Consider the following 13,038-nt stretch of genomic DNA (forward strand, 5'->3'; position numbering starts at 1 on the left):
TGAAACTTTAATTGTGCATCTAGACAACGAGCATTCCCTTATTTTTCTAAGGGATTTTTAATTAGCGCGTTACGATTTAGTCCTTATTTTCCTTATTTCTTTCGGAGTTAATTGTATCCAGCACTTTCATTCCATCCTGAACAATTTTCACACCATATGTAAATTCAGTCTTACATAACATCTACTTCATTTTCATTTTATCAGTCGCCCACCTAAATCCAGCAATTGGTAAGTGTTTTTCAGTCGTCCAGTTTTGGTTTCAATTGTCTTTTTCGCGTTTAGTTCATCTTATAGTCGTTCTTATTAGGGTATTTTACTAAACCCCTCGGTTCAAGTAAATAAATTGTTGGATTCGAAACCTGAGTCTACGTGGCCCTCGCCACTTCAGATAGTAAAGGTGATGTTACACGGGACGTTTGTTGCGGCCTTAAAAGTTGTGTTGAGGCAACACGTTGTAAGTTTTTTCCCTGTCTCCAAAATCACGTAACGCGTTGCCGCAGCAAAATGTTGTGTTGAAAGTTGTCCGCGCGCAATGTAGACATCATCTTAAGGACGGTGCCTGCTGATACCGAAGTATTTTTGCGCGGTTTCTGACTATGCGGCAAAAGCAGATCTTAGTAAGGGCTATTGAAATCCAAAAAGAAAATTGGGGGTGACCACGCATTTTTTTAAAAGATTGTTCTAAAAAGTAGTAAAATACAAAGCAATGTATGGTGTGTGTGGTTTTTTTTTTTTTCCAAATTGAAGCTTTATTATCTCTGAAAAATGCATGGTTACCCCCAGTTTTCTTTCTGGATACCAAAAGCACTTGCTAAGTTCTGCTTTCTTCTCATAGTTTTAAACCGCGCAAAAATATCCCCGTATTAGTAGGCACCACCCATAGGAAACCCAAGTATCTCGAGATAGGCAGAACATATGCGCAGTAACAAAAGTAGACACCGTCCACGTGAGCGCTCGGGAAGATTGCCTCCCGCAAAGAAACGCGACGCGCGTGGTTCACACGGTTTACCTTTCCAAAGAAAGAGACGGGATTGCTCGTATTCTACTGCGCATCCACCAAATATTTAATAATAGCCAGGACTCCAGCGAGACAGATTCTGGTTCAACCAGTCTAGAAACACCACCAAAATGTTCTAGGTTGCTGTTTTTTATTTCAAATCTTTTAGTTCTGGTAAAGAGTTTTAAAAAAGTGCTTGACAAAGTTTAACTTCATTATCGTCTGTGGCATAACTTAAGCACTTAAATATTTCAAATTTCACTGCACAAAGATAACCTTTTTATTTATGTCAACATACGTAATATTATTAGACATTATGCATCCTTACGAAATTATTTGGGGGTTTTTATTATCAATATAATTTGTTTTTCAATTTGTGATAAGATCAACATCCTCTAAAGCGCGTATCTACAGGGTAAGCTTCAACTGTTCACCCAATATGTATACAAGAGGATTTCATCTCTAACAACTTTCTTCTAAAAAAAACATCAATCTTCAAACCGGAACTTTTTTTACCATTAAACTAACATCCCTACCAATGAACATTTTGGCATAACAGTCAACTCCCTTTATTGAGGACACCTTCGGGACCGCGAGTTAGTGTCATAGAGTCCGTAATAGCGCGAATTTATTTCAGTCAAACGTCTGTAATATATTTTGCTGGGGATTTAGCTGCTGTTCGTATTATCGGGGTGTCCGTAATAGCGAGGTGTCCGCAAGGCGAGAGTTGACTGTAACTACAACAGCATGGATTGCCTTCAAAACAAAGTACATGTAAACAACATAATGCTGCCTGGGTGAAGATTAATAATTATTACAAACACAAGCTCTTTCAGCAGCATTTTCTCTTTTCAACCTCCTCCCCCCCTGGCCTCGCCCCAAACTTGTTTGGAAATTAAACAAAACAATATTATTCTAATGTGAAGGAAAAATCTCTGTCATTACGTTAACTGCTGCCTGTGAAGTGAAACATTTACTAACCCTTTAAGCCTCCAAGTCAACATCCATATTCTCCTGTTGTTATCCATTTATCTCTCATCAAACTAGTAGGGAGAATTAGCTTTAAAAATCAAGACAAATAAATCTCTGCTGATCATTTCCTTCATTCTCTTGAACTGAATGCTTGATCAAGGAGTGATACTGTTAGGAAAATTTAGATGTTGGTGACTATTGGGGCTTGAAGGTTTGAAAACAAGAGGTCTCTCTACAGAAAGAAAGCTGGAACAGTGTCACATGAGAAGTGTTAATCCCTGACTACAAAGTTGACTACTGAAAGTCACAATATAAATAGCGTCACAAGTACACTGTCTTATCCTTTGATCCTCAACAAATATATTTCCCAGCTTGTCCTCATAACATGCCTAATAATTGTTTTCTTTGATCCATTCCTTGTTGTGTGGCATTTTTAAAATGGCTGCTTTGGGCAAATGTTGCACAAGACAAGACAGGTCTCTTGAATCCATAGTTGAAGAGTAAAGGCTAACTTTGTGATCGAAAGGAGAATCCTTGGATTGCTTGTCTTTGGGTAAATTGTTTCTACATCTTCCATGCACCTTCTATGCACTCATCCTTTCTTTCATAGTCAGAGTCTGGCTGAATAAGAAGGACTGCATGTATGACTGCTGTTCTTGGAAGACTAGTAGATTGTAGATGCGACAAAAACATCTTCCATAAAAACATAACAAGTGCAAATTGGCACGTCACTTCTCCCCTTCCTTCTTTTTCAGCCACATTTATTATGGGCCTCAAGCATCTATTGGATTTTCCTCTAACTGCACTAAAGAGGACAAAATGTAAAATCTGCAAGAAGTAAGTACTCTCAGCTCATCTGTGGCACCGGAAGATGAGAAAGTGGGAGAGGCGGCCGTTCAGGAACATACATTTTCTCAAGAATCATCTGCAGACCTTTCAGTGCCTGTAAATAAACAACAGCAACTCAATAGTAGTAATATTATTAATTATCCACTAAGATTCTTAGCTGTATTGCTCTAATTTGGCGGTAAACATGGTGAAGTAAACTCAAAATCCTGTGACTATCCAAATGAACAGCAAAAACGCAGTATATTTCTACAGTGGCCCCTTTTATTACAAGTGTGACATTCATAGCAATTACAGCATCTGAGTCACTTTGGTGTTACCACACAAACAAAAGCAATTAAGCTTACTTAGCTTTACTTAGCCTCCTATGCAGACACTCTTTAGGCTCATGACACATTTCTCCAGGAAAGAATGCATCACGAACCCAAAGAGTGGGGCGACCTACACTGTTTGCAACGTCTTACATGGTTGGTAAAGAGGACAAAAGAACGAACAACAGAACAATGTTCCCAACCCTTAAAAACAATGTAGCTGCAAGTTATCAGGGTGCAGTGAAAATAGAGCTTTTCAAGGGTGTAGGTCTACTGTGGAAGAGTGACTGTATAAGAAGCTATAGTTTACTATATGGTGCTGTTTATTACAGTATGATGTAAATGGTGGTTCTAATTAAGTTAAGAGTTTGTGGCTGAAATCATGAGTGTAACATACGAGATGAAACCTTCCATTCCCTCTGTCCTATGCTACTGTTCCTTGCACTGTACTGGACAGCTGTACAAGGTGGTTCTAACTTTTTGCATCTAAAAGATCCTGGTGTGACAATGGCAATGAATTTCTAGTTGGGGGTTTTATTAATTTAATAGAAAACGTGAGCAACAATGACAATGACAGCAACAGCATCGCCTCCAAACAATAGGTTTAATGAGCAACAACGATCCCTCTGGACATGCGTTTTAATTTTTGGCACATTTCTTTGCCATCCTCTGCAAAACAACAACATAAAATGCTCAAATTGAAGGTTTTGTGGAGAATGGGAATACATGACAGTGAATTTTTCATTCTCTTTCTTAACTTGAACACTTTCCCTACAAATTTGGCTCCTGGTAGTTCGCCATTTCTGTACAACTTGGACAAGTTGAAATAATAAATTACTGCAATGTAGGACAAATGAAGTGAAGTTATATTTTCAAGTGAAAGTTTTGTTGGTGTTGTCATCACTGCTGCTCAAGTTCCCTCATACTAGAATCTGTCCAGATTAAATCCTTAAGTGTGACCACTCAATCAAAAGGTATTAAGTGGCACATTTTCTTTCTAGAGCGCTTTTTAAATTCATCACAGTACAGTGTATATCTTAACTGTCAGTCAGTGGGCAAAGGGCAAAAAATGAATCATGATCATAACAGTTTACTGTACCTTTGATGAATTTAATTTATATCTCTCAACACCAAATCTTTCTATTGCTCTTGACAACCCAAACACACCAGAAGAAACCCAAGACTGTTTTTTGCATGTTATCCTGAAACAATTTAAAAAATGAAAATTAATTAAAAAAGAAACTATAAGGAATACCGCAAGTGGGCTAACACATAATTTATTTATATTTTGCAAAATCTTTGGAAACAGTACAGAAAATTAACAGAAGCACACAAATAGATTAAGTAATGTTTGCATTTTTCCAGTGATGAATAATATTTCAAGACATTTGAAGGCAAAGCATTTTCTTGTCAATGCTATAATACAGAAGACTACATGTACAATCAACTGCCAGCAACATAATTTATTAATACTCTTTTTCCAAAGTTTGCAACCTATTAACAATTGATTATAATCATGCAAGTAGCAGATTTTTGAAAATTAATTGCAATTAATAATATTGATCAGCCACAGCAAAAATATAGAAATGAAAATATATAGAACTAGGACCAAAGATTCTGCCCTAAAGTCAGGGGCAAAATTAAAAGTTCTGACCAATGCTCATAATACTATTATTTTATTACATGCATATTGATCACATCAAATAGCTGAACATGGAAAACAGGGTGTTGGTTATTTTAAAAACAATAACTTACCGGTAATTATTAGCTTTTTCAAACAAATACATATAAACACAAAACGTTACCTACATTTCAGGAAAACTATTTGCAGATACATGTATTCTTCATTAGATAAAATCTGTTGCCAGAGGCCATTTGTTCACTGAGAGACTAAAGCTTTGAGAGGCATAATTTACGCACCCTACCCCACGTGGTGCATTAAGTGTCCTGTAACGGAACACCTCCCATAGGCCAAATCACGCATCAGCTTTCTAGTTTCTTTTTGGTTTCCTTGTCACTTTTCCTTTGACGTACAGTGCAACGAACTCAACTGGGGCCACGTTAAAAAAAACAACACTTTGAAATTTAAAGAAATATTCTCGTTTTTGATTGGTTTACTAACAACCAAAGCCAGACCCCTTTGATGTAAACTTGACCTGTGATAGGCTGATCAATGTTGGGTGGCCCTGGTTGAGTTCATTGCATTGCAATTTAAATTATTTTGTTGCGTCTTGTTTGTAATATTTCTGTGTGACAAATTAAAATAATTTTAAAATCAAAGGGCGCTGAGAGCCAGCTCATTCTTGTAATGGACAATTTTCATTGTGCCTGTTATTGGTGGTCATCTGAACCAAAGGGGAAAGAAAAGAATGACTGATAATATTGTAATGGGGTACTGGTATTTTTTAATGAATGAGGTCTATGATAGTATGAGTTTACTGTCTTCAAGTAACAAAGTACAGGGGTGGGGGGGGGGAGGTTAATAGGCATGCTCTGTGGGAAAAATTGAAATTTTCAGAAAGTCAGAAATTGTATTTTGGGGTAATGGGATACCTTGCATCATTATTCATACCGTTATAGTAATTATGTGGGAGTGACTGCTCATTCAGAGCCTAATTTTGGCCCATCTCCCCTGCTTTGAAGGCCAACTTTTTTTACATGCCCCAACCCCCCCCCCCCCCCCCAATTCCAGGAGCATTCCCGAGCTTCCTGCGACACTGGACAGTGTCTTAGGATTAGAAAGGTGAGGTGAAATGTTGTGTGGTTGTTTTGGTATTGCCACATTGACAGTAATAATTGAAGTTAACACAAGATCACTTTATTTCAAAATGAGAAAAAAACATCAACAGCAAAATGGTAAATTGAAACTGAGTAGTGTTATAATCTGAGATACAGGTGGATTATGATGCATCCCGTCTCGATATCAGTGGTGCTTCTCATGCTGACTATTTACAAGCAAGTCGCTAATTGAAAATTACCCAATTGGCATAGTGACAATAACAAATGTTAGGAATGACATGCAGGCAGTAGAACTTTTAACTAAAATTTGGAATAAAATCTGAAGTCCTGAAAGATACTAAGAAAGAAAGTAAAATATTTGTTTGTTTTCTGTCATTAAGGGCCCTAGTCAGCCATTTCCTTTGTTAAGGTTGGGTAATTTACATCTGAGACAAAGGAAAATACAAATCAACCTAGGTTGAAATCATTTCTACCTGGGATTCATTTTAACCTACAACACATGCCATTTGAAACCTGTTAAACTATTAAACTTCAGGCAAATTACTTCAGTCTGTTGCTTTCTTAAAAACCTTGCTAGTTTGTTTTTAGAGTCAGTTTATGACTTCAATGGTGTTTTTTTTTCAAGCAAGCAGTATCAATAAATTTTATTCACAAGTAAGGGGGTGCCAAAGCCATTACAAGCAGTCTCTCTTCTGATTTTGGTAGTGCGTGTCAGATCGAGTGCGCAGCAAACAGCGAAACCACAAGCCACCAGAAAAGTGGCCACGGGGAGAGAGCAAGATAGAGATCAATTTCTTGCATGTCTAAATTTATATTCACACATAACATATGCAGAAAAAATGATGACTGCTCACGGTCTTGATAAAACAAATTAAAAATCAAATGATCATTTAAGCGTCAAAGTATTTACATTTAGCACTGTGGCGCTGATTGGAGACACTACAAATCAGTGAAATAAATATACAAATTGAACATAACATTTGTTAACAATCCCAACTGGTGGGAGGCAAACCAAACTATTTACAAAGCATGGCCTTGGATTTGAAAACAGGGCTACTGTGAAGCAAATCCAAGTGGTCAGAGAGGGACTTAACCTAGGACCTCTGTATACAAGTCTGGCACCGTAACCACTAGGTCATGTCGCCTTGCCTATAAGAAGAATTCTGATTCCTAGCCAGAAGTCCAGTCCATTAGCTGTGGCACACCAGGTAGAACCACGTATCTCTCTACAGGTTTTCCTTTAGTTCAGTGGTATTATTGTAAATGGTTTGAACCCAGGAGTCATGTCATAAGTTTGTAAATTATGATCATCCGGGTTAGTGTAGTCCTGAGAAGGACTGTTTGCGGTGACTTTGACTGACGTTTTGACAACCTGAGCGGAAGTCATCTTCAGAGTCAAGTGAATTGTGGAACTTCAGTAGGTGGTATATACGTCTCTGATTGTTAACCTGATTGGTCAACAAAGTCCAGATGTTATTGGTCGTTTGTCAGTAAGCCGGGGCTCATGAACAATAGGGGTGAAATCTTACAACTAGCATGTTGAAATAAGGCTTGATTTCTGGTACGTTAGTTACTGGTTGAGCTATCCTTACTGGTGATGTAGTACTTACCATTCTCTGTTAGTTGGATGTACTGAGTAGACACATTTTTCCTCCACTGCCATCAGTTTTGTATATGTTATATTCTTGGTGTAGGTCGTCAGGGTTTTAGCCTCAGGATCCAGCACAGATTCTTCCACAATACATGCTACTGTGGAACTTACAAACTGAAAACAAAAAATAATACCGGTAAATAAAAGTGAAAAAAGTAAATTGTGTGGTTCCAGGAAACATCCATGGATGGAAATTCCAAAGGAGAGGGGACCTCTAAAGTTGACCCTTTTTTAAAGGAAAGTGTGAAGCTAAAGTGGATTTCTAGAGGGATTTCCTAAAGTGGATTTCCTGAAACCACACATTACAAATTACTTGGACCACAGACAGTCCAGGTGAATTTTTTTTTAAACACCATAGTTTTACATTTTATGAGACATTTTCAGGGAACTAACAAACTAAACATTAATTAAATGTGAATTTTGTTAACGCGTTTGAACTTTCTCGTCATAAAGACTTATAGATAATAAGATACTTTTCAAACAATAGCAAAACAACAACATGAAAAATTGATGTTTGAAAACATTTGCTGTGCCAAGGGAGTTTATCCTCATGTACATGTAGACTTTCTAAAAGCCCCTTTCCAATGTTATGTTAAGTTGCTTTTGGTTCCCTCATTGGAAAGGACTTTCTACACTTGCAAAGCGCCAAATTTACTGGTGGATTTTTGTACCTTTGACATCAAGGAACGTTAGTGTGAAGGAAGAATGAGTATGCCACACTTGACAAAATGTCAATCATTTTTTTGGCACCCAAAATTAAGGCTCTGATTCAAATCCCTGCAAGTGAAACAAGTCGACTTCTCGCGTCATTCATCGCTCGCTGTTGTGACTTTGTCAACCACTTTTGCGACTTCTCCCCTTAAGTCTATATATGTAAGGCCATGTTAACCCTTTAGTCCCCAAATTTATTATAGCTATTTAGTGACCAGCATCTCCTTCCTCGTTAAAATCTCACATCCTGATTAAACATGCATGCAGATGATGAGAAACATAAATGAAATGGTCACCAAATTAAAGTGCCCATATCGGAAAATTTTTTATTTTCTTATCTGAATCTAAACATCACCCTAAGAACTTCAGTGAAAAAATTTTACGATTTGCATAAAACGCGAATTTTTTATGAATTTTATAAGACGTTCAAATTTGCCGCCATTTTGGCCCAGGATTCGCATTAGTCTCCTCTCGGTTTAGCAAGAGCTGTGACGTAGATTCAGGAACACGTGACTTCAGCCTTTCTCTGGATCTCACTGAAAACAAGTCGCGGTATTTCTGCACGTTTCTCGAAAATGCCGGAAAGATGTGTTGCAGCGAGATGTGGAAACATCAAAGACGAAGCAAATGGAATAAGCATGCACAGGATTCCTTTCTTTGGCACTACATGCCCGCAAAGACTGAGGAGGCGAAAGAAATGGATCGATTTTATGCTGGAGCGGAGGAAGATGTGGACGCGCGCCTAGAAAGACCTCGTCCTTGTGCTCGATGCACTTCAATGACGAAGATTTCACAAGGCTGATGAATTCAGGTTTAAACTTAAAACGTGAACTGAAGTAGGATGACATCGCGTTTGTGTTTATCCTTTAAAACAGCTAAGCGAAAGGAAGACAAAGACCGAGAGACACCTTCGAAGAGGAGCAGGGAAAAGTGAATGGTAAGCTTTCGATGCTGAATATTCACACCCGCTTGTGACATTCTAAGCGTTGTAACCTTCTGAGGTTTATAGTTTGACCCCACTGTTAACTCAGTCGCAAGTTTTATAGAATATAGCGTAATTGTTTTGATATATATTCTCATAGATCGTGAGATCCGCGAAGTTTCGTTGAGACCAAGCTCTCAAAAAATACTAGCACAAATGCTACCACTGATGTAAATAGATCGATGCGAGAACGGTCGCACTCGGCGGACACAGAAAACATTGTAAACCACGATGTAGATATGGTAGATAAACTGCAGCAAGAATTCAACGAGCTCAAACAAATATTGTACACACATGTGTTGCAGAATTCTGCAAACAATAAAAATGTTGAAAAGTATAACAGCTTTATCTCTGAAAACCTAACCACCACAACGGGGGTTCAAAATAAAAAAGGGCACAAAACAAATAACAAGCGCAAAGAGCGCAGAAAAAAATTGGCAAAAAAAATGGATTGAGATACAAAGAGAAAAACACGAGAAATTCATGAAGAATTTTTCAAACAAACAACTTAGCGACAGCCTGTTAGCGTTATTTCTAAAGGGCTCAAATTTGTCCCGACACCGGTGACAGACACGAATTACATTAGACGCCAACTCTTGTTAGACTTCGAACATTTCGCAAGACGTATGCGCCTAAAAGATACAATGGATTTTGTAAACTGTGGGACAGTGACAAAAAGGAAATTAACCTGTTCATTGGACAAGCTAACAACTTCCATCCTACAATTAAATTTACGGCCGAAATTTCAGAGAACGAGACAAGCTATTATTATCACAGTTCAACACGTGTCCTTCCTGTAGTTCCGCGAGAACAATGTCGCTAGTCAGCGCTTCCCAATTGCCTTCGAGTTCCTTGCAGCAGTAGTAGATGGACGCCATCTATTGCCTCGACTTCGACGCTTTCAAATTCGTCCTAGCTGCTTTCTTCAGCGGTTTGCTCACTTTCCGTGTCAGATAAGTTTTCTGCCATGGAATATACTTATTTGGAGCTAAGTTTTTCCTTCCTACCGGTGAATCTGACGATTTTCTTTCTGCCGCGAATGTACTTTACTGAAGGTCAAGTGCGTGCATAGACTCGAGAGTTCCTGAATGTACGTCACAGACCATGTCACGTGGCCCTATTGTGAGCCTGTCGGCATTCTCATCAGCGGGGTGGGTGGACCGCAATAAAATAGGATTTTAAAGATTTGTAAAATTCATAAAAAATTCGCGTTTTATGCAAATCGAAAAATTTTTTCACTGAAGTTCTTAGGGTGATGTTTAGATTCAGAAAAGAAAATAAAAAATTTTCCGATATGGGCACTTTAAAGGTCAAATCTCTTGATGTTTGAACAACCTCCCCCAACTAAAAACACAAGAAATGTATGAGGAGTAGTTATGAGAAATGCAATACATGTAGACCAGCCTTGATTTTATGGTTCAAGGTATAAACCAACAAGTTTGTTATGGATGAGACTGAATGAAACATATGGCTTAAGACTTAAAATGACGGCCCTAACCTATTAGAAAGAAGAAACTACCCCAAGTGTTAAAATAGAAATAATTTTCTATGTAGCTGCTTACCCTTTCTGCCCATCTTGGAAGTTTATTTGTTTTTGTTATGAGTTTTTTAGTGACAAGTTTGTTATCCACAAAAGATCTGAAATAAATAATAAATAAAACATTTATTTAATACAGCGTGGTGAGACAAGTTTCTGGTACTGTTACACAGGTTACACAGTGAATGACATGACGTAATCTATCTCACAATGGCCAATATTGTTATAAGACAAAATGATCTGCAGACCTTGCAATGGCAACAGAAAGTCAATGGAATTCTACAGTTATGAACTTTCTGCAACAACTGCATCAAATTTTGCAACAAAGTAGTGACTCATTTTTGCAACTTCTTTAATTTTACAATGTACCCCTTCTGGTGACAGAACAACTCTTATTATATTAAGAGTCTGTCTGTTTTATTATATGACATTGAGCCAAATTGCATAACAAGTGTAGTGCAACACTACCTTAAAGGATCTGGGACCCCATCCACACATACAGCTGTATATCTTTTTTCATTCCATTTTATTTGGGAACAGAGGATTTTTTGACAATTGGGTTCAGCTCTCCATGTCATCCACACATATATTCAGTGCCAAATCCAGACCTTCAAGTAAGTGCGGACCTTCCTGGAACAAAATATCCCAGCCCCTCAGCCCAGTGGGCCTCAGGTTCGGTTTAAAAGAGAGAGCAGGGGTTGAGAGCCACTGTATATTACCAAAATCACATGTGGATGGCAAAAACAAATGAGAATGGAGGTTTCGAAAACGATGACAAAACAGTCACTACAACACTATAATCTGGTTGAGTTATGCCATTCCCCGTAGACTGGTGTTTTCAATATTGCTTACGTAGACAGTGAAACATACAAAGTATGAAAAACAGTATGCCTGCGTCACTTTCTAGAATAATCATCATTCTCATTCATTCACCAGGCTGGAAATATACCATCACATTTCTTTCATGTGAAAAACAGGTTGGTAAAAAAAACATGCATTTTCAAAAATTTTGCCTTTTCAAACAAAAGTAGTAAAAATGCATATTCATATTGGCACATGGATGCTGCAAAGAAGCCCAACTGTTATATGCGCCCGCCACGCAGGCCACTGCTTATGAAGACCTGTCTACGAAGCATCTCTTACAGATTTGATGGTTGGTAACTTGTTTAACATTGTGAATGAAACCAAAGTTCAAGAAGACTGGAAAATACCAAAAATGTTCCAAAAAACTGCGTCTTCATTCAATAAATACACGTACTCAAGCGTAAAAGTTTCTTTGGTGAAGCAAACCTTGTCAATATCAAACAGAATACATGTAAATTTATTAAATCCCCGATATTGGAAATGTCACAGCGCCATTCTCTTGACAAAATATTTAAACCTGCATATAACAAAACGATTAAAAAAATATGCATTTATGGCTTTGCTTCAAATGAAAACACTATTTCGACGATATGTTTGCAAGCGAGAAGGCAAAACAAGTTATTAATTAAAATTTCCAACGTCATCAATGAGCCAAAATATTTGCGTGTTTCCAGTCACGACGCCTTTATCAATGGACTAAAATGTACCAAGACTCCGTAAGATTTTGCTGACAAACTAAACAATCATTCCCTGTATAACTTTATCAGTCTTAACCATTAAATAAAATTAAATACAGCTAAAATACGAGAAATTACAATATATCTACCTGTCGATTACATCCTCCGATAGCACGTGTCTGCTAAACGGGTTCGGATATCGCCGCCAAAAAGCAGTCGTTACTTGATCCCAGTTGAATCTAGAAACACCACAATGTATTTAAGAGATAGCCTATTTCTCCAAGCAAGAAGTGAAACAGTTAAAAGCAAAAACTACTTACTTAAGTATGCAATTTGTACAGTAGAATTTCATCTCGTAAACGCAGCAAACAACAGTGAAATGAAATGTATATTACGAAAGAAAATGCGAGGTTACCAGGCAACAGGTCTCAGTTCTCTCGCGGTCAATCTTGACGAAACGCGCGAGCGTTGGTCAATTGAGTGTATGCTATTTTTCCAATAAATTTTTAATCGCCTGACTTCCACCCGGTGGGGTCAGAGCAAAAAGTGAAAAGTGTATTTTTTCTCGTAGGGCATGGCACTTGGCAATGCCATTTTGGCTCAGTCGATTACCCGGGGGGTTACTCCCTAAAATGGCCTGTACGGGATTTCAGTTCTTCTAGCTTTTGTTGTTTGTTCTCTCAAGCTCGTCACCTCCGCCGTTGGGATCAGTCTGCCGTTAATATTTTGTACGGGAGAGCCTCAGCCCGAA

The 13,038-nt window shown here is 38.0% G+C and overlaps 1 protein-coding gene across 1 annotated transcript; it reads right to left on the reverse strand.

Moving 5' to 3' along the window:
- Nucleotides 1-1,887: 1,887 nt before the first annotated feature.
- LOC146472344 (PRELI domain-containing protein 1, mitochondrial-like) lies at nucleotides 1,888-12,695 on the reverse strand. The gene is made up of 6 exons (XM_085119686.1): nucleotides 12,608-12,695; nucleotides 12,437-12,526; nucleotides 10,772-10,847; nucleotides 7,476-7,630; nucleotides 4,226-4,328; nucleotides 1,888-2,912 (listed from the first exon to the last, which is right to left on the reverse strand). Exons 1-6 carry the CDS (start codon nucleotides 12,637-12,639, stop codon nucleotides 2,817-2,819), a joined length of 552 nt encoding a protein of 183 aa, XP_084975812.1. The 5' UTR covers nucleotides 12,640-12,695; the 3' UTR covers nucleotides 1,888-2,816.
- Nucleotides 12,696-13,038: the final 343 nt, after the last annotated feature.

This window comes from Pavona decussata, unplaced genomic scaffold, assembly GCF_977016875.1.
Source record: "Pavona decussata unplaced genomic scaffold, jaPavDecu1.1 SCAFFOLD_100, whole genome shotgun sequence".
Taxonomy (NCBI): domain Eukaryota; kingdom Metazoa; phylum Cnidaria; class Anthozoa; order Scleractinia; family Agariciidae; genus Pavona; species Pavona decussata.